Source organism: Oncorhynchus nerka, linkage group LG18 (genome assembly GCF_034236695.1).
Source record: "Oncorhynchus nerka isolate Pitt River linkage group LG18, Oner_Uvic_2.0, whole genome shotgun sequence".
In the NCBI taxonomy this organism is placed as follows: domain Eukaryota; kingdom Metazoa; phylum Chordata; class Actinopteri; order Salmoniformes; family Salmonidae; genus Oncorhynchus; species Oncorhynchus nerka.
In genome coordinates, this window is record NC_088413.1 from 40,016,718 (window position 1) to 40,039,348 (window position 22,631).

General features: G+C 46.5%; 1 protein-coding gene across 1 annotated transcript in view; it reads left to right on the forward strand.

The window, feature by feature from the left end:
- Nucleotides 1–2,271: 2,271 nt before the first annotated feature.
- The window catches only part of mta1 (metastasis associated 1), a 49,850-nt gene continuing 29,490 nt past the window's right edge, over nt 2,272–22,631 (forward strand). Inside the window, exons 1-4 of the mRNA XM_029687648.2 lie at nt 2,272–2,467; nt 2,560–2,660; nt 11,379–11,446; nt 20,344–20,437. Coding sequence (XP_029543508.2) covers nt 2,633–2,660; nt 11,379–11,446; nt 20,344–20,437 — 190 coding nt within the window. The 5' untranslated portion in view covers nt 2,272–2,467; nt 2,560–2,632. The remainder of the gene's footprint in view (nt 2,468–2,559; nt 2,661–11,378; nt 11,447–20,343; nt 20,438–22,631) is intronic.

Sequence of the window (22,631 nt, forward strand, 5' to 3'; positions counted from 1 at the left end):
AGGACAATGTGCTTATAGCGATCTCTGCTGATGAAGATAGGAAACTGCATCTTAGTGCATCATGGAAGTAATGGAAAATGGGACAACAGTGCCACCTGCTGTCTCATTCATACCAGTACAGGAACGGAGTAATGCATGGTGCAGTAACAATATTTTAAATTTATTTTAATTTTACCTTTATTTAACTAGGCAAGTCAGTTAAGAACAAATTCTTATTTTCAATGACGACCTAGGAACAGTGGGTTAACTGCCTGTACAGCACTCTGACATCACCAACATCTGGAAGAGGAGCCAGCCAATCAAAGAAGTCTGCACAGCAGCCAGAGAGCAGCCAAGAAAACAATCAGCATCACGCAGGAACTCCTATTCACAGTTCCCAGTTCCCTACAAACATACACACGCACATATGCACGAGTGCAGACACACATGCACGCGCACGTGCACACTAACAGTTCATAGTATAAAACAGGTAAACAAGTTGGAAACAACTTTCTTCTAGTTCAATTTGAGAGCATATTGGCTTGGGTTAGATCTCTGATGAGTCACAGGAAGATGCTGTCTAGTTATAATTACATCACACTGGCAACAACGTTGGTAAAAGTATAGAAGTGCCAGCCTACAGTGGCATATACGTAAGCGCACACACACACACTGTTACTTCATCTTGAATGTGCAAGTAGATAATAGTATCCCTCTCTACTGTTGCAAAGAGTTACTTCATTTTGAGTGCACTGATGGTAAAATATATAGAGAGACTTGTGATTGGCTTACCATGGTCATATGACTGCAGACTCTTGGCCTAGTAGTTGAGCTTTCCATATGGAAGGGTGCTCAGTTACATTCGGCAGTTGGTCTATTTTTTCTTTTTTTAGGGGGTCGGAACAGAGTTATAAATAATTTGTACACTGCAGAATCTCAAACAGATATAGCATTTGAGAAAAATATAATAATTTCAAACCTTGATTGCATTGGGATACACAATCACATATGCCTCTCTTCTTAGGTGTGGGGATACTTGGGAACAGATTTCCTAAATTAAAATCACTTTGAGCTCATGTTGTTTTGTTCTCAGGTGACTTTAGGGGCCAAATAAAATCACACATGGGCTGAATTTGGCCCGCATACCACCTATTTGGGAACTCCGCCATATGGTATAGATCAGATGTACACCAGGGGAATTCCTCCATGCCTACATTTACATTGAAAACCACCTCATAAAACACGGTAGAGATTCAGTACACCATCAGAGGAAGCACCGTCTTCCTGGAATAGACTCTCTGCTCTGTATAAAAAAACTCTCTCCCTCCTCTCTTTTTCTCCACTCCCTGGGTTTCTCTCTCCCAGTCTTTCTCTGTTCTCTCTCTCTCTCCTTCTCTCTCTCTGTGTCACTGTCTGTCTGTCTGTCTGTCTGTCTGTCTGTCTGTCTGTCTGTCTGTCTGTCTGTCTGTCTCTCTCTCTCTCTCTCTCTCTCTCTCTCTCTCTATGTCTCTCTCTCTCTCTAAGGAGACCACCCAGGATCATGTTTTCACAGCAAGCTACATCTCCTTGGACTCAGACATAGGCTATAACACACACCACAGTTCTTGAAGGCATGAAGCTGTCCAAACCAGAAAGACTACGGTGTGGATAGTGGATACCTAAGGCCACTATCAAACTGTTTTTAAACAGAAACTCCCATAATGATGTTTTACCTAATTTAGTTCAGAATTAGCTGTTATGTGACATCAGTGTTGGCCTACCAGTCCAGGACATGTGTTGCCTAATCACGGTCTTCTATTCTACTCTGTTTTGCTCTTATCCTTTACAAAACAAAGGAGTGATCATACGAGAATGAAACTATACTTTGTCTGATAGTAATTGAAAACACATAGCCTACAATATAGCCTAGTTAAAGACTACAGCATTATCCATCTCTCTCTTCCCTTTGAAGATGATGGGACAATGAAAAGGCTAGATCAGGGTTATCCAACTCTTACCCTAAGAGATCTGGAGCCTGCTTTTCTCTTCTACCTGATAATTAATTGCACACACCTGGTTTCCCAGGTCTAAATAAGTATCTGATTAGAGGGGAACAATGAAAAAAAGCAGTGGAACTGGCTTCAGTAAGGTTGAGGGGGCTAGACAGAGGGAGATATGAACATACATTTTTAAAGGAACTGGCCACAATCAAAACATTTGTTTTTGTTTTTTTTGTAGGCTACTCAAACAGCAACAGTTTAATACTTTATAAATGTTCCCGTTAGTTTTGAAATAACACCGCACTGTTGTGTTGCGTGCAGGTAGGGAGGCGGGGGTAGTGAGAGGGCAACGATGCTGAATAGTGTCCCCCTCCCCTCCCACTGCAGCCCACTCCTCGTTCGTGCACTGACTTCCAGGGGAAACCGCTTTGTTACGAACTGTATCCACATTTTACGCGGGTTACTCAAGTCCGCCTCAATTAAAAAATACAGCAGGACTACCCGGACGAGTAGGTGTTGGAGAAATAACGCGTACTGTCTCTTTAAGATCTCTTGGCTAGTCTGCTTCGTATTGATCAATCCACCATTTTCCAACACACAGCGGCGGCAGTGGTAACAGCGACGGCTCCTGCGAGAGATAGCCCTACCTGGAGACGCCAGGACCCGGGGCAGTCATGGCAGCGAACATGTACCGGGTTGGAGGTAAGGGGAACACAGCTATGGACAATTTTGTGTCTCGTTCTCCCTGGTTCGTCGCGGGTTTTGCAGCATGGTTTTGTCTTTTAATTTGATTTCCTAAAGCTAAAGTGCCTTGTGCCTTCAGTCGGTGATGAAGATGATGGTGACTGTGAGGAGGAGGATGGTGATGAAGAGTATCGTAGGGACCCCGGTCCCCCCCCCTCGTTGTCTCGCTGTTGTTGTCACACAAACCAATATGGTCGTCTTCAGAGTTAACATTTTTTTTGTTTCTATTAAAGTAATTATTCAACGGTTTCGCTTTTAAAAGTAAGTTCGGCTGGCTAACGCATTAGTTGGCTAACAGGCTATTTGGCTCTGGTGAGAGAGTTGAGCATTTTGAGGCAGAGCACGGTAACGTTAACTGCTGCTGGCCTCTGAAGTTGTACTTTCAGAGTAATGAAATTACATTACGATGGTGCCTATTGTCTAATCAGAGCATCTGTATTTCATATTAGACCGACCTTTTTTTTGAGTCTATATCAAATCGATCAGCGTTTGCATTTCATAATATGTACCACTTTACAGTAACAATAGCTACCTAGCAAGGTTAGTCTACTCGGGTTCAAGTTGACTTAAATTTAGTTTTCAACTCACCTGGCTCGTTCGGTACATACTGAGGTCCGGTGTCACACTCCCTCCCCCTTGCAATACATTTTAATCATCAAATTGGCAACTGTATCCAGCAGTAGGCTAGTCATGCCACAGGTTTTAAACCAAGCTTCATTCATTGTTAGCTGGTGTGTGAACATGTTTCTGTTCGACCACGACAGTGTGTGTTCAGCAGCACCAGTTGTGGATTGTGATGGATGGGGTCAATGTGACCAGTCCTAGAGGAAACGATGTTTTACTTATTTTTATTGGAACTATTTAACACGGAGGAAACACTACTATATAACAATAGCCTAGCCTAGTCTCACTATTTAACTGATGTCAACTGGCTTCCAGTTGTGTTATGAATCATTTTGTTTGTCAGAGGAGTGAGACAATCAAGCAAGTGTTCATAAAATATATAGTTTAGTTGGCACTGTACAGAAATGGTGACAGTTTGTGTGTCTTGCTTGTGATCGTGCTGATTCTGCTGAATAGAGGACCCATCTAATTGTTTTGGAAAGTAGGGAATTTAAGCCACTCTTTGCTATGCACACAGTTGGTGCACACAGAGTAGTTTACAGCATAGCATTTTAATTGATAGCTGGGGAATGGAACCTTTTGACAGCAGATTCAGTACTGCTGCACACTCATTTTTAGAAATGATGGAACTGTTTTGACAGTTTCGCAAGAACCTCTGAATAGCCATTCAATCAGTGCCAAGATAGTAAAGGTAAGCCTACATTTTAGAGGGAGAAATTATTTTGAATTGCCATGTCAATCAATAAAATGTATTTTATGAAACCCTTTTTACAATCAGCAGATGTCACAAAGTGCTTTACAGAAACCCAGCCTAAAACCCCAACGAACAAGCAATGCAGAGGCCGTTCAGCACAGCACAGTGGCTAGGAAAAACTCCCTAGAAGGCAGTAACCTAGGAAGAAACCTGGAGAGGAATCAGGCTCCCAAGGGGTGGCCAGTCCTCTTCTGACCTGCTACATTCCCTTTTAGGTCCCGTTTGGCCCGACAACCACAGTCGTTGCCTCAGCTCTTTGGTTCAATGTCGAACCGCTCATTGCAGTACACTGAAATCTAATAAGGTCCAGGATCAAATGGATGCCTCTCTGGGTAGGTGCCTTGTCCCCTTCTCCAGTCTAGGGCATTGCCTGGCATCTGAGCAAAGCCGGGTTCCCCTCAAAGATAGCTGACACTTAAAAATACAATGCTGTGGACAATGCTGGATCATCAGAGGCAATGAGGAGGACTTCCCTTGTGGCTGAAGCATAGACAAAGCCTGTCACACATACACAGTAGGCTAACTATGACCTAATGTTTTTTCCACACAGCAGATCACTCTTCTGGGCCCTCAACATTTTACACCCCAAAGTCCATTTAGCCTTATTTCTTCCGATAGATCTCTTATTTTGTCTTTGTCTTCTGTAGATCACTCTTCTGGAGAGCGAGCCTCTCCTGGCATTTAGGGTCCCTGACCATTTTTACCCTCCAAAACCCAAGGAAAATGATAAAAACAAGGGTCTGTATGGTTTTGCTTTTGATTTTGGAATCACACAGCATTATTGTGAACTAACATCATAATATCCTAAACCGATGTGCTGTTTCTGGCATAGGAGGAAAGTTGCTTGATCAGTAGCATCAATCTGGCATTTTCAGCTTATTGTCTTGGCTAACACGCACTGAATGAGGACCAAATTGAAAGCACCACGGCCACTTTCCCTGTAGGTGTGTAAACTCAGGCCCCCTGGGGTCAAAGTTCAGGAGTGGATCCAGGTAGTTGGTTGCTTGGACAAGCTTTACTATTCAGTTGAATTGGCTCTTTGGTGAAAGGCCCCCCCATGGCACTATCACATGGCATCTTCCTTACAGATGTGATTGGCTACATGTCATGCAGAGAGTGCATGATGGGATCGATGTTTGGATAAAGGAAGACCGACCAAAAAGCAGTATCTTCAGCAAGTGGCCATCAGTGGAAATGTCAATCACTGACCCCTTGAGTGTGATGTACTTCTGCGTTGCTTGCTCTCTGGGTATCTGTATAAGTACTTTGTGACAAGGGCTTTATTAATACATTTGATGTGATTTCGATCCGCAGCAATAACCGAAACATTTTCCCAGAGAGAACATATGGTAACATGACAAGTGACCAGTGGCAACAGACGTTTGTACACTGCATCTCCTTGGAGCCGAGCTCTGGTAGAGCCATAGATACACAGCATCTCCTTGGTGCCGAACCGTGGTAGACGGCATAGATACACAGCATCTCCTTGGAGCCAAACTGTGGTAGATGGCATAGATACACAGCATCTCCTTGGAGCCGAGCTCTGGTAGAGCCATAGATACACAGCATCTCCTTGGAGCCGAGCTCTGGTAGAGCCATAGATACACAGCATCTCCTTGGAGCCAAGCTCTGGTAGAGCCATAGATACACAGCATCTCCTTGGAGCCGAGCTCTGGTAGAGCCATAGATACACAGCATCTCCTTGGAGCCGAGCTCTGGTAGAGCCATAGATACACAGCATCTCCTTGGAGCCAAACTGTGGTAGATGGCATAGATACACAGCATCTCCTTGGAGCCGAGCTCTGGTAGAGCCATAGATACACAGCATCTCCTTGGTGCCGAACCGTGGTAGACGGCATAGATACACAGCATCTCCTTGGAGCCAAACTGTGGTAGATGGCATAGATACACAGCATCTCCTTGGAGCCGAGCTCTGGTAGAGCCATAGATACACAGCATCTCCTTGGAGCCGAGCTCTGTAGAGCCATAGATACACAGCATCTCCTTGGAGCCAAGCTCTGGTAGAGCCATAGATACACAGCATCTCCTTGGAGCCGAGCTCTGGTAGAGCCATAGATACACAGCATCTCCTTGGAGCCGAGCTCTGGTAGAGCCATAGATACACAGCATCTCCTTGGAGCCAAACTGTGGTAGATGGCATAGATACACAGCATCTCCTGGAGCCGAGCTCTGGTAGAGCCATAGATACACAGCATCTCCTTGGAGCCAGCTCTAGAGCCATAGATACACAGCATCTCCTTGGAGCCAAGCTCTGGTAGAGCCATAGATACACAGCATCTCCTTGGAGCCGAGCTCTGGTAGAGCCATAGATACACAGCATCTCCTTGGAGCCGAGCTCTGGTAGAGCCATAGATACACAGCATCTCCTTGGAGCCAAACTGTGGTAGATGGCATAGATACACAGCATCTCCTTGGAGCCGAGCTCTGGTAGAGCCATAGATACACAGCATCTCCTTGGTGCCGAACCGTGGTAGACGGCATAGATACACAGCATCTCCTTGGAGCCAAACTGTGGTAGATGGCATAGATACACAGCATCTCCTTGGAGCCGAGCTCTGGTAGAGCCATAGATACACAGCATCTCCTTGGAGCCGAGCTCTGGTAGAGCCATAGATACACAGCATCTCCTGGAGCCAAGCTCTGGTAGAGCCATAGATACACAGCATCTCCTTGGAGCCGAGCTCTGGTAGAGCCATAGATACACAGCATCTCCTTGGAGCCGAGCTCTGGTAGAGCCATAGATACACAGCATCTCCTTGGAGCCAAACTGTGGTAGATGGCATAGATACACAGCATCTCCTTGGAGCCGAGCTCTGGTAGAGCCATAGATACACAGCATCTCCTTGGAGCCGAGCTCTGGTAGAGCCATAGATACACAGCATCTCCTTGGAGCCGAGCTCTGGTAGAGCCATAGATACACAGCATCTCCTTGGAGCCGAGCTCTGGTAGAGCCATAGATACACAGCATCTCCTTGGAGCCGAGCTCTGGTAGAGCCATAGATACACAGCATCTCCTTGGAGCCGAGCTCTGGTAGAGCCATAGATACACAGCATCTCCTTGGAGCCGAACTGTGGTAGCCGGCATAGATACACAGCATCTCCTTGGAGCCGAGCTCTGGTAGAGCCATAGATACACAGCATCTCCTTGGAGCCGAGCTCTGGTAGAGCCATAGATACACAGCATCTCCTTGGAGCCGAGCTCTGGTAGAGCCATAGATACACAGCATCTCCTTGGAGCCAAACTGTGGTAGAGCCATAGATACACAGCATCTCCTTGGAGCCGAGCTCTGGTAGAGCCATAGATACACAGCATCTCCTTGGAGCCGAGCTCTGGTAGAGCCATAGATACACAGCATCTCCTTGGAGCCGAGCTCTGGTAGAGCCATAGATACACAGCATCTCCTTGGAGCCAAACTGTGGTAGATGGCATAGATACACAGCATCTCCTTGGAGCCGAGCTCTGGTAGAGCCATAGATACACAGCATCTCCTTGGAGCCAAACTGTGGTAGATGGCATAGATACACAGCATCTCCTTGGAGCCGAGCTCTGGTAGAGCCATAGATACACAGCATCTCCTTGGAGCCGAACTGTGGTAGCCGGCATAGATACACAGCATCTCCTTGGCAGCAGAATTGATACAGGCTCTCTGACAGAGGGCGAACACACCGCTCAGATAGAAGGCAGAGCCTCCACCTTTTTCCTAACAGTCACAGACAGTATGGATGATCATGCCAAGTTTGGCTGGTGTTAGAATAGGCCCTGCATTTTCTTTACCTATCTGAATCTGAGTGAGATGGATGGACACACTGTCTTTGGGGCTCAGCTACATGCTACGATTGGCTCTGAGGGAAGTTGACTGCACTGTGACGTGGCGGGTAGTGATGGCGCATGATTGGCTGAGGCAGGCAGTGGGGGAGGGGTGGGGGTAGCAGACGCGGGCTGTGGGCACATGCAGGCTGATCTGGCAGGAGGATAGGCGAGGGCTGGCAGAGACAGGCAGGAGGAGAGACCGACAGAGTGAGCTGGAGAGACTAGCAGGCAGGTTTGCCTGTTCTGTATGTTTTTATTACATTTTTGAGCTCTTTTGAAGGCTGTGGTTGAGCATGTTCAGCGTAAGATTCGCTGCATGTTTCCCATTAGTAAACCGCTCAAATTGAGTTGGTTAGTGTACTTGCTACAGGAGTACACACGTGAGTGCATGGCTGAACATTACAGTGCCTCCGGAAAGTATTCAGACCCCTAGACTTTTTTCCACATTTTTTACGTTAGTCTTATTCTAAAATGTTTTAAATGAATACAAATCCTCAAATCTACACACAATACCCCATAATGACAAAGGAAAAACGGGTTGTTATACATTTTTGTTAATTTATAAAAAATATATAAAACATCTTATTTACATAAGTATTCAGACCATTTGCTATGAGATTCAAAATTGAGCTCAGGTGCATCCTGTTTCCATTGATCATCCTTGAGATGTTCCTACAACTTGATTTGAGTCCACCTGTGGCAAATGAAATTGATTGGACGTGCTTTGGAATGGTCCCAGAGTTGACAGTACATGTCAGAGCAAAAACCAAGCCACGAAGGAATTGTCCGTAGAGCTCCGAGACAGGATTGTGTCGGCACAGATCTGGGGAAGGGTACTAAAAATGTCTGTAGCATTGAAGGTCCCCAAGAACACTGGCCTCCATCATTCTTAAATGAAAGAAGTTTGGAACCACCAAAAGTCTTCCTAGTGCTGGCAGAAGGACCTTGGTCAGGAGGGTGACCAAGAACCCGATGGTCACTCTGACAGAGCTCTAGAGTTAGGCTGTGGGGATGGGAGAATCTTCCAGAAGGACAACCGTCTCTGCAGCACTCCACCAATCAGGCCTTTATGGTAGAGTGGCCAGACGGAAGCCACTTCTCAGTAAAAGGCACATGACAGCCCGCTTGGAGTTTGCCTAAAGGGCTCTTCAGACAATGAGAAACAAGATTCTCTGGTCTGATGAAACCAAGATTGAACTCTTTGTCCTGAATGCCAAGCGTCATGTCTGGTGGAAACCTGGCACCATCCCTACGGTGAAGAATGGTGGTGGCAGCTTCATGCTGTGGGGATGTTTGTCAGCGGCAGGGACTGGGAGACTAGTCAGGATCGAGGAAAAGATGATCGGCGCAAAGGACAGAGAAATCCATGATGAAAACCTGCTCAGGACCTAAGAATGGGGCGATGGTTCACCTTCCAACAGGACAACAACCCTAAGCACCCCGTCAAGACAATACAGGAGTGGCTTGGGGACAAGTTTCTGAATGTCTGTGTGGCCCAGCCAGAGCCTGGACTTGAACCCGGTCGAACATTTCTGTTGTGCAGCAACGCTCCCAATCCAACCTGACAGAGCTTGAGAGGATTTGGAGAGAGGAATGGGAGAAACTCCCCAAATACGTGTGCCAAGCTTGCCAAGAAGTGCCAAGAAGACTCAATGCTGTAATCACTGGCAAAGGTGCTTCAACAAAGTACTGAGTAAAGGGAATAAATACTTGTGTAAATGTGATACTTACATTTTTTTTATTTATTAAATGACCTGCCCCCCGCCCCCAAAAAAAAAAAAAAATCTGTTTGCTATGTACTTATGGGGTATCGTGTGTAGCTTGAGGGGGAAAAAAATATTTAATACATTTTACAAAATGTGGAAAGTCAAGGGGTCTGAACTTTTTTAAGGTTATAATTTATTTATTACATTGCTCTCTATCTCTTTGTTTATATGAACTGGGGGGGGGGGGTGATATTTACAGTACCAGTCAAAAGTTTGGACACACCTACTCATTCAAGGGCTTTTCTTTATTTTTACCTGCAAAACACCAGTCTCGACATCAACAGCGAAGAGGCAACTCTGGGATTCTGGCCTTCGAGGCAGAGTTGCAAAGAAAAAGCCATATCTCAGACTGTCCAATCAAAAGACAAGATTAAGATGGGCAAAATAACACAGACACTGGACAGAGGAGAGGAACTCTGCCTAGAAGGCCAGCATCCCGGAGTCGCCTCTTCACTGTTGACGTTGAGACTGGTGTTTTGTGGGTACTATTTAATGAAGCTCCAAGTTGAGGACTTGTGAGGTGTCTGTTTCTCAAACTAGACACTCTAATGTACTTGTCCTCTTGCTCACTTGTGCACCAAGGCCTCCCACTCTTTCTATTCTGGTTAGGGCCAGTTTGCGCTGTTCCGTGAAGGGAGTAGTACACAGCGTTGTACGAGATCTTCAGTTTCTTGCCAATTTCTCGAATGGAATGGCCTTCATTTCTCAGAACAAGAATAGACTGACAAGTTTCAGAAGAAAGTTATTTGTTTCTGGCCATTTTGAGCCTGTAATCAAACCCACAGACGCTGATGCTCCAGATACTCAACTAGTCTAAAGAAGGCCAGTTTTATTGCTTCTTTAATCAGAACAACAGTTTTCAGCTGTGCTGACATAATTGCTAAAGGGTTTTCGAATGAGCAATTAGCCTTTTAAAAATGATAAACATGGATTAGCTAACACAATGTGCCATTGGAACACAGGAGTGATGGTTGCTGATTATGGGCCCATGTAGATATTCCATTAAAAATCAGCCATTTCCAGCTACAATAGTCATTTACAACATTCACTATGTGTACACTATTTCTGATCATTTTGATATTTTAATGGCCAATTTTCTTTTCTTTCAAAAACATGAATTTCTAAGTGACCCCAAACTTTTGTGTGTATAAAAAAAATATATATATATATTATATTATATTATAATTCTTAGGAGAACAGAGACCTGCTTAGTCAGGCAAGAGATGAAGAGTTGGACCGGAGAGGATGGGGGTAGACAGTGGAGGGAGACTACGGGGGGGGGTTAGCTCCAGGTAGCCTATCAAGGGTGGGGTATGATAATCTGACATTAGTCAAGTTGCATGCAGGTTTAAGAGGAAAGGCACGCACTCTACTAAGCCCAGGGCCTGAGGGAGAGCGGAGAGGAGCGAGGGAGGACCGCAGGGGGGGGGCTAGTTTTAGAGCAAGGGGAATGGGGTTGAAAGGGGAGGGAGGGAAAGAGGAGAGGGAGCTAGAAATGCAGTGGACAAATAATGGGAAGAAAATACTGTTTTGATATACTGTACAAGCTATTGAAGTCCTCCATTGGTCCAGGTGGCCAAATCACGCCGCAAGAATACAGTTGACGCTGTCTCTCTGTTGGCTATACAGAGTAGGCTAACCTTGTTAAGACGCTCTACTGACGTGTTTTCTCTCTTCCCTCCACCCCTTTTCCTCAACAGATTATGTTTATTTTGAAAACTCATCCAGTAACCCACTGCTGATCCGGCGGATAGAAGAGCTCAACAAGGTGAGACGGTGGTGCGTGTGTGTGTACAGTCTCTCTGGCCCTAACTAGGGTTGTGGTGGTCATGAAATTGTCAGCCGGTAGTTGTCACTCAAATAACTGCTGGTCTCACGGTAATTTACCTTTTTTTTTTTTTTTTTAAATGAACATAAACACGTTTTAGCATCTCAGGGCTTCCACGCGTAGCCTTCAAGCAAGCCACGGATTCTGATCTTTGGACCATGAATCCATTTATTATAGCCGACACCATCACAATAAATCCATGATTTAATTTAGGCTAAAGAAACATTAGGCTACATTATCTCATATCATATTTCAGAAGAACAGAAATGGCATATTCTGAGTCTTATGCTAGGCTCTGATCTAGCTATGCTATATGGCCGTGGGCTGCAGCAGTTCATTTGGCAGGTAAGATTGGCTTCTAATTCCTGTAGCATTACATTATTTTTAAAGTAAGGAGAATACAGTTGTTCATGGCTGAGTAAAATTGCAAAGATATTTCCAAATATTCTGTGTTGAGGTTAGTGAAGAAACAGATCCTCTTATTGCCTAATTGAGTTAGTTGTGATACACACTAGTGTTGCATGGTATACCGGTACCACAGTAATATCATGTTACCAAAATGTCATACTTATGATACCATTTTAGAATACTGTAGTTCCGTTTCGTATGGTACTACCTCTTTATTTATATAAAATTACATTCTGCCCTGCCCGTTCAAACCCTCCTCTAACCCGGACGACGCTGGGCCAATTTGTGCGTGCCCTATGGGATTCCCGATCACGGCCGTTGTGATACAGCCCGGGAACAAAACTCTGGTCTGTAGTGACTCCTCGAGCACGGCAATGCGGTGCCTTGGACCGCTGCGCCACTCGGGGAGACCAGTTGCACCATGCTGTGTTAGCCTACATTCTTTTTTTTCGAATTCATTCTAAGGTTTGTATTAGTGTAGTCACGATACCAAAATGTTACTAACGATTCCAGGCCAAGTATTACAATACCTAGTGGTATCACGATACCACAGAGAGGGGAGGGGGGGGGGGGGGTTTGTTACATTGGAGCAGCGCCCAGAGGGAGCAATGTTGCTACATTGTATCATTTCATCACCTGTTATAACCAGGAGTACAGGCCCAGTCTCAGCAGACTTTGCAAGTTTTACTGACAATGCAGCCTCTGAAAATGGAGCACTGCTTTGTGACAGGCATGTTTACAGCCAAGACAATGGCTTGTCTCTAGCCTATACGGTTAACAAAATATGACCCATATTACCAGATGCATATTTTACTTTCTATCGAGTTTCACGTGCATTTTATATAGTTTCACAAACTGTGTTGCGGGCCGTTTTTTAAACTAATCCTGGCTCGCAAACTATTGCTTTGATAACAAACAACGTTGTTCAGTCATGTCACCTAGCTAGCTAACAACCTGGTAATGTAACTTGACAGTAGGTTTAGGCTCATTTGATTGGCACAGGAAGAAAGGAAAAGATGTGCTTCAAAGGTAGGATTCATATAGGCCTAATGTAAGCCTAAACTGTATCACAAATCAATTTCTTTCTGGTGCTCCTTTGTTTGTGGCCTAACGTATTAAAGGTTGGGAGCAGTGTTTGTGGGAGAGCGAGAATGGTGTGTGTTTAGTATGAGGGAGACTGTGTGGGAGGGCGAGAATGGTGTGTGTTTAGTATGAGGGAGACGGTGTGGGAGGGAGAGAATGGTGTGTGTTTAGTATGAGGGAGACTGTGTGGGAGGGAGAGAATGGTGTGTGTTTAGTATGAGGGAGACGGTGTGGGAGGGAGAGAATGGTGTGTGTTTAGTATGAGGGAGACGGTGTGGGAGGGAGAGAATGGTGTGTGTTTAGTATGAGGGAGACTGTGTGGGAGGGAGAGAATGGTGTGTGTTTAGTATGAGGGAGACTGTGTGGGAGGGAGAGAATGGTGTGTGTTTAGTATGAGGGAGACGGTGTGGGAGTGAGAGAATGGTGTGTGTTTAGTATGAGGGAGACGGTGTTGGAGGGAGAGAATGGTGTGTGTTTAGTATGAGGGAGACGGTGTGGGAGGGAGAGAATGGTGTGTGTTTAGTATGAGGGAGACGGTGTGGGAGGGAGAGAATGGTGTGTGTTTAGTATGAGGGAGACGGTGTGGGAGGGAGAGAATGGTGTGTGTTTAGTATGAGGGAGACGGTGTGGGAGGGAGAGAATGGTGTGTGTTTAGTATGAGGGAGACGGTGTGGGAGGGAGAGAATGGTGTGTGTTTAGTATGAGGGAGACGGTGTGGGAGGGAGAGAATGGTGTGTGTTTAGTATGAGGGAGACTGTGTGGGAGGGAGAGAATGGTGTGTGTTTAGTATGAGGGAGACTGTGTGGGAGGGCGAGAATGGTGTGTGTTTAGTATGAGGGAGACGGTGTGGGAGGGCGAGAATGGTGTGTGTTTAGTATGAGGGAGACTGTGTGGGAGGGCGAGAATGGTGTGTGTTTAGTATGAGGGAGACTGTGGGAGGGATAGAATGGTGTGTGTTTAGTATGAGGGAGACGGTGTGGGAGGGAGAGAATGGTGTGTGTTTAGTATGAGGGAGACGGTGTGGGAGGGAGAGAATGGTGTGTGTTTAGTATGAGGGAGACGGTGTGGGAGAGTGTGTGTGTGTGTGTGTTTTAACTGAAGAGTAGAAGGTTTCATGCAGTGTTTTCCCTTACTGACACAATGACATACAGATCATTATGCATATACAGTTGAAGTTGGAAGTTTACATCCACTTAGGTTGGAGTCGTTAACTCATTTTTCAACCACTCCACAAATTTCTTGTTCGCAAACTATAGTTTTGGCAAGTCAGTTAGAACATCTACTTTGTGTATGACACAAGTAATTTTTACATTTGTTTACAGACAGATCATTTCAGTTATAATTCCCTCTATCACAATTCCAGTGGGTCAGAAGTTTACATACACTAAGTTGACTGCCTTTTAAACAGCTTGGAAAATTCCAGTAAATGATGTCCTGTTCTGATAAGCTAATTGACATAATTTGAGTCAATTGGAGGTGTACCTGTGGATGTATTTCAAAGCCTACCTTCAAACTCAGTGCCTCTTTGCTTGACAGCATGGGGAAATCAAAAGGAATCAGCCAAGACCTCAGAAACAAATTTGTAGACCTCCACAAGTCTGGTTCATCCTTGGGTGCAATTTCCAAATGCCTGAAGGTACCACGTTCATCTGTACAAACAATAGTGGGACCACACAGCCATCATACCGCTCAGGAAGGAGACTCGTTCTGTCTCCTAGAGATGAACGTACATTGGTGCATAAAGTGCAAATCAATCCCAGAACAACAGCAAAGGACCTTGTGAAGATGCTGGAGGAAACGGGTACAAAAGTATCAAATATCCACAGTAAAACGAGTCTTATATCGACATAACCTGAAAGGCCACACAGCAAGGAAGAAGCCACTGCTCCAGAACCGCCATAAAAAGTCAGACTACGGTTTGCAACTGCACATGGGGACAAAGATTGTACTTTTTGGAGAAATATCCTCTGGCCTGATGAAATAGAACTGTTTGGCCTTAATGACCATTGTTGTGTTTCGAGGATAAAGGGCGAGGCTTGCAAGCCGAAGAACACCATCCCAACCGTGAAGCACGGGGGTGGCAGCATCATGTTGTTGGGGTGCTTTGCTGCAGGAGGGACTGGTACACTTCACAAAATAGATGGTGTCATGAGGAAGGGAAATTGAATTTGAAGCAACATCCCAAGACATCAGTCAGGAAGTTAAATCTTGGTCGCAAATGAGTCTTCCAAATGGACAATGACCCCAAGCATACTTCCAATGTTGTGGTACAATGGCTTAAGGACAACAAAGTCAAGGTATTGGAGTGGCCATCACCAAACACTGACCTCAATCCTATAGAAAATTTGTGGGCAGATCTGAAAAAGAATGTGCAAGCAAGGAGGCCAACAAACCTGACTCTGTTATACCAGCTCTGTCAGAAGGAATGGGCCAAAATTCACCCAACTTGTGGAAGGCTACCCAAAACATTTGACCCAAGTTAAACAATTGAAAGGCAATGCTACCAAATACTAATTGAGTATATATACTTCTGAACCACTGGGAATGTGATGAAAGAAATAAAAGCTGGAATAAATCCAATTCTGACATTTCACATTCTTAAAGTTGTGATCCGAACTGACCTAAGACAGGGAATTTTTACTCTGATTTAAATGGCAGGATTTGTAAAACTGTGTTTTAAATGTATTTGGCTAAGGTGTATGTAAACTTCTGACTTCAACGGTATATTCCTCCAGCCGACTCACAGGTAGGCCTTTGGCTGATTTTGCTCATATTTGCGTTCTATGCAGTATTCTATTATTCACTAAACAGTGTGAAAGTAAATTCAATCTGCTGTATTGAGTAGAAGTGTGAATTTCATTGACAGGTTTTTCCATGGCACATGCGCAGAACGGGAACAAGTGTCAACAAGTATTCCCCCCCCCCCCCCCCCCTATTGTGACAACACTAATACAAACGATGTATACATGTTTGCCTTTTTTTCCCCTAATACATTCTAAGGCTGCATGATGCAACTAATGATTTGAAAGGAAAGAGCTCTGCTATTTCACGTCATCAGTCTTTCATCCACAATTCGACAAGCCCTTGATAATATTCTCACCTGTCAGACTATGGTCAATTTAAATCTGGTCTTTACATATCTACTAGTATGTGTAGAGTTATGTTATTTAGGATGGTCCACAAAAAAACCCCATGTAATCCGTGGGCTGCACTTGAATAGGGAACGGAACAAGAGCTTCCCATGTTAATGTTCCAGGTAGGCTACACCGGTTGTAAAGCAGATTGATTGTGCTTCATTTTAAGAATTGAGCAAATAAATATAGCGGCACGAGGAAGCTGGCATCCTCTTTTTAAATGGCTGGGAGTCAAAGCTCACACGCTATTGCGCAGTTACTGGGCTGATATGAATCCGTTCCGTTAGGCTCTGTGTGTAGGTTATGAGCTCTGCAACCATGTTCTAGGCCTATTGGCTATGTTTTGTAGTTATTTGGACTCTTTAGTTGTGATGGGCCTATATGTTTTTGATGAGGTTTCTATGGGATCGACTAAATGATGCATGCCACTAGGATTTGGAAAAAGTCGTAATGTATGTGCAGTTTCTTGTCTTAGACTGAACATGCTGGGCATCATTCACAAGTGATGATATTCTCACCCATCAGACTATTCTCAATTTAATCTTTTACATATATTAAATAATATGTGTGAAATTAGTTTTGGACTGTAATACCATCATGTTTCAAGCAGACCACCGTAGTCCCTGTGCCCAAGAACACTAAGGTAACCTGCCTAAATGACTACCGACCTGTAGCGCGCACGTCTGTAGCCATGACATGCTTTGAAAGGCTGGTCATGGCTCACATCAACACCATTATCCCAGAAACCCTAGAACCACTCCAATTTGCATACCGCCCCAACAGATGCACTGATGATCCAATCTCTATTTAGGCTCTGAGGACTCATGCCAAGTCTTTTCAGTCCCCTGAGGGGGAATAGGCTTTGTCATGCCCTCTTCACGACTGTTGGTGTGCTTGGACCATGATAGCTTGTTGGTGATGTGGACACCAAGGAACTTGAAGCTCTCAACCTGCTCCACTACAGCCCAGTCGATGAGCATGGGGGCTTGCAGGATCCAGTTGCAGAGGGAGGTGTTTAGTCCCAGGGTCCTTAGCTTAGTGATGACCTTTGAGGGAACTATGGTGGTGAACGCTGAGCTCTAGTCAATGAACAGCAGTTTCACATATGTGTTCCTTTTGTCCAGGTGGGAAAGGGCAGTGTGGAGTGCAGTAGAGATTGCATCATCTGTGGAGCTGTTGGGGCGGTGTGCAAATTGAATTGGGTCTAAGGTTTCTGGGATAATGTTTTTTATGTGAGCCTTGACCAGCTTTTCAAAGCACTTCATGTCTACAGACATGAGAGCTACGGGTCGGTAGTCATTTAGGCAGGTTGCCTTAGTGTTCTTGGGCTCAGGGACTATGGTGGTCTGCTTGAAACATGTTGGTAATACAGACTCTGACAGGGAGAGGTTGAAAATGTCAGTGAAGACACTTGCCAGTTGGTCAGCGCATGCTTGGAGTACACGTCCTGGTAATCTGTCTGGCCCTGTGGCCTTGTGAATGTTGACCTGTTTAAAGGCCTTACTCACATCGGCTGCGGAGAGTGCGATTAGTCGCCCGGAACAGCTGATGATCTCATGCATGTTGCAGTGTTACTTGCCTCGAAGCGAGCATAGAAGTAATTTCGCTCATCTGGTAGGCTTGTGTCACTGGGCAGCTCTCGGCTGTGCTTTCCTTTTAGTTTGCAAGCCCTGCCACATCGGACGACCGTCGGCGCCAGTGTAGTACGATTTGATCTTAGTCCTGTATTGATGCTTTGCCTGTTTGGTGGTTAGTCGGAGGGCATAGCGGGATTTCTTATAAGCTTCCAGGTTAGAGTCCCACTCCTTTAAAGTGTCAGCTCTACTCTACCCTTTAGCTCAGTGCGGATGTTGCCTGTAATCCATGGCTTCTGGTTGGAGTATGTACGTACTGTCACTATGGGGACGACGTCATGGATACACTTATTGATGAAGCCGTGACTGATGTGGTGTACTCCTCAATGCCATCGGAAGAATCCCGGAACATATTCCAGTCTGTGCTGGCAAAACAGTCCTGTAGCTTAGCATCTGCTTCATCTGACCACTTAAAAAAATTTTTATTGACTGAGTCACTGGTGCTTACTGCTTTAATTTTGCTTGGAAGCAGGAATCAGGAGGATGTAGGGAGAGCTTTGTACGCTTCACTGTGTGGAGTATAGGTCGTCTAGTTCCTTTTCTTTCTCTGGTTGCACAATTAACATGCTGATAGTAATGAGGTAAAACGGATTTAAGTTTCCCTGCATTAAAGTCCCCGGCCACTAGGAGTGTCGCCTCTGGATGAGCTTTTTCCTGTTTGCTTATAGCTGTATACAGCTCATTGAGTGCGGTCTTAGTGCCAGCATCGGTCTGTGGTGGTATGTAGACAGCTACGAAAAATGTAGAATCTATCTCGGTAGATAATGTGGTCTACAGCTTATTATGAGAGCGACTACCTCAGGTGAGCAAAACCTTAAGACTTCCTTAGATATCATGCATCAGCTGTTGTTTACAAATATACACAGACCGCCACCCCTCGTCTTACCAGAGGCCGCTGTTCTATCCTGCCCATAGTGTATATCTGCTGTTCTATCCTGCCGATAGTGTATATCCTGCCAGCTGTATGTCATTCATGTCGTCGTTCAGCCACGACTCGTTGAAACACAAGATATTACAGTTTTTAATCTCCTGTTGGTAGGATATAGTTGCTTTTTAGTTTGTCCAATTTATTATTCAGCGGCTGTACGTTGGCCAATAGTACGGATGGCAAAGGCAGGTTAGCCACTCGGCGGCGTATCCTCACAAGACACCCCGATCTCTTTCTGCTATACCTCTTCTGTCTTTTTCTCCTGTGAATGACGGGGATGAGGGCCTGGGGTAAATCCCTCTTGCCCGACTCCATTAAAGAGAAATTCTTTGTCCAGTTCAAGGTGAGTAATCGCTGTTCTGATTTCCAGAAGCTCTTTTCGGTCATAAGAGATTGTAGCGGCAACATTATGTACAAAAAATGTGGAAAAAAACAAACAAACAAAATAGCAAGGTTGGTGAAGAGCCCATGATACGGCAGCCATCTTACAACCACCATCTACAAGCTTTTACGGCAGTTATTTTTCATGCCAGCCAGGTAGGCTACTCCGGGTTGTAAAGCGTAGCGATGTGCTTAATATTAGGAAAGCTGAGAAATAAATATAGTAGGCCAAGCCTAGAGAGAGCTTATTTTTTGTTGTTGCAAAGCCTATAGAAGAAATGTTGTGCAACACTGGCTTATAGGAACACTTATTTCATTCCATGCATCAACCAGCTATGAGGAGCTGGCTTTCGCTGGGCAACTGGGGATCCTATTCCGCTCAAACTCTGAATGCCAGGGCTCTCATGAAGTGTTTAATTCGATTGTATTTGCATTGACGTCCGAGTGATTAGCGGGACAGTGGAGCGCTGAGTACCAGACCATTAGTGACTAGCTGTTAGCAAGTTTGGTAGGCTACTAATGACCATCTGCGACATCAGAGTGCAGTTTTGGAGAAGCCTAGTTACTGTGATTCAACGGTCATGTGGCATTTGGTGAGGTATGACTCATGACTGCCGGTGTGGTGGTGATACTGTCACTGCAACAGCCCTTGTCCTAACAGGTGCCAACTGCCCTGTCTGGTTGTTTAATTGTACTGGAGACTAGTGTCTGTGATTGACAGTAGACACAGAGCTGAGTGTAGGCCTAGCTAAGCTGCCTCTCTCATGTCACTCAGTCAGTCTGTCCAGACAGGCATGACACGGTCTCTTTCCCGATAAGTCTCTCCTGGATCCCTCGTTCTCCGAATCCTCAACGCATTGGAGGAAAAGGTAAGAGGGGAGGGACTTTGGGTCATCTACTCCGAAGCCATTTGAGAAGGAAGGAGGTGATGAATCAAGCGAAGACTAATTCCGAAAAAATGTGCCTCATCAATGAGTAGTCGACCCACTTTGATCAACCAATCAACACTGAAATGTAAAATAGTTGAGTTATTACGTAGGCCTAGCCTAGTTGTGCTACTGTTTCTACAACATGTAAAACTTCACCAGGCTAGTTTCTCATTAGTACGTATAAGCCTAGCTGGTATTGATCGTTCTGTTCTCAGATCATCAGCAAACTCCAACTCTACTCTCTCGGTGTGTGACCAATGACGTGTGGCAGGCTGGGCTGGCGGATTACGGTCGTTACCATGGTAACCCTCCATCTCATCTCTCTCGTGTTGTGTTGCAGACTGCCAATGGAAACGTGGAGGCTAAAGTGGTGTGTTTCTATCGACGCAGGGACATCTCCTCGACACTCATCGCCCTGGCCGACAAACACGCACGTGAGTGACACGCACGGTTCACTGTTCAGTCAGAAGTCTTCACCATCTAACCACTGTTCAACATCGAATGCCAAAATTCAAATCCCCTAGTAGAGTGACTGTTCAGTCAGAAACCACTTTTAAATGGATGGAACCTTTTTAAACAGGCTATTCTCATTCCGATTAAACGTCTTGCAAGAGAGACCTGTTCACTAACCACCATTCAGCATCCAATGACACTTCATCGCCTTGTATAGATCAAATGGACAGTAACTCAAGTGCTCGGTGTATAAGGTTTTCAGATGTGCAATCTAAACCTAATTTAACCTAATGACTTCTGCCTGAAGAGTGAATGTGTAGTGAACGACCTATGTATCCGTCTTGGACTAATCTAGGCAAATGTCAGTGTTTTGTGTATGTTTGCTCGTCTATGCAGAATTGTGTTTGTGTCGTCGGCGTCGTGTGTGAATGACTGTGCATGCCAGCATTGCTTTATTTGTGTGTGTACTCTTCCTCCCGAGTGTGTGTGTGTGTGTATATGTATATGTGCTAGCGTTGCAGTGTTTGAGGCTGTGAGGGTTGTAGCTGTTGCTGCCGGTGGCTGTGAGGGTGGTGGCTGTTGCTGACGGTAGCTGTGAGGGTGGTAGCTGTTGCTGACGGTAGCTGTTGCTGACGGTAGCTGTTGCTGACGGTAGCTGTGAGGGTGGTAGCTGTGAGGGTGGTAGCTGTTGCTGACGGTAGCTGTGAGGGTGGTAGCTGTTGCTGACGGTAGCTGTGAGGGTGGTAGCTGTTGCTGACGGTAGCTGTTGTTGACGGGAGCTGTTGCTGACGGGAGCTGTTGCCGACGGGAGCTGTTGCCGACGGGAGCTGTTGCCGACGGGAGCTGTTGCCGACGGGAGCTGTTGCCGACGGGAGCTGTGAGGGTGGCAGCTGTTGCCGACGGTAGCTGTGAGGGTGGCAGCTGTTGCCGACGGTAGCTGTGAGGGTGGCAGCTGTTGCCGACGGTAGCTGTGAGGGTGGCAGCTGTTGCCGACGGTAGCTGTGAGGGTGGCAGCTGTTGCCGACGGTAGCTGTGAGGGTGGCAGCTGTTGCCCGGCGGTAGCTGTGAGGGTGGCAGCTGTTGCCGGCGGTAGCTGTGAGGGTGGCAGCTGTTGCCGGACGGTAGCTGTGAGGGTGGCAGCTGTTGCCGACGGTAGCTGTGAGGGTGGCAGCTGTTGCCGGCGGTAGCTGTGAGGGTGGCAGCTGTTGCCGGCGGTAGCTGTGAGGGTGGCAGCTGTTGCCGGCGGTAGCTGTGAGGGTGGCAGCTGTTGCCCGGCGGTAGCTGTGAGGGTGGCAGCTGTTGCCGACGGTAGCTGTGAGGGTGGCAGCTGTTGCCCGGCGGTAGCTGTGAGGGTGGCAGCTGTTGCGGCGGTAGCTGTGAGGGTGGCAGCTGTTGCCGACGGTAGCTGTGAGGGTGGCAGCTGTTGACGGTAGCTGTGAGGGTGGCAGCTGTTGCCGACGGTAGCTGTGGTGGCAGCTGTTGCCGACGGTAGCTGTGAGGGTGGCAGCTGTTGCCGGCGGTAGCTGTGAGGGTGGCAGCTGTTGCGGCGGTAGCTGTGAGGGTGGCAGCTGTTGCCGACGGTAGCTGTGAGGGTGGCAGCTGTTGCCGACGGTAGCTGTGAGGGTGGCAGCTGTTGCCGCGGTAGCTGTGAGGGTGGCAGCTGTTGCCGACGGTAGCTGTGAGGGTGGCAGCTGTTGCCGGCGGTAGCTGTGAGGGTGGCAGCTGTTGCCGACGGTAGCTGTGAGGGTGGCAGCTGTTGCCGACGGTAGCTGTGAGGGTGGCAGCTGTTGCCGACGGTAGCTGTGAGGGTGGCAGCTGTTGCCGACGGTAGCTGTGAGGGTGGCAGCTGTTGCCGGCGGTAGCTGAGGGTGGCAGCTGTTGCCGGCGGTAGCTGTGAGGGTGGCAGCTGTTGCCGACGGTAGCTGTGAGGGTGGCAGCTGTTGCCGGCCGGTAGCTGTGAGGGTGGCAGCTGTTGCCGGCGGTAGCTGTGAGGGTGGCAGCTGTTGCCGACGGTAGCTGTGAGGGTGGCAGCTGTTGCGGTAGCGGTAGCTGTGAGGGTGGCAGCTGTTGCCGGACGGTAGCTGTGAGGGTGGCAGCTGTTGCCGACGGTAGCTGTGAGGGTGGCAGCTGTTGCCGACGGTAGCTGTGAGGGTGGCAGCTGTTGCCGACGGTAGC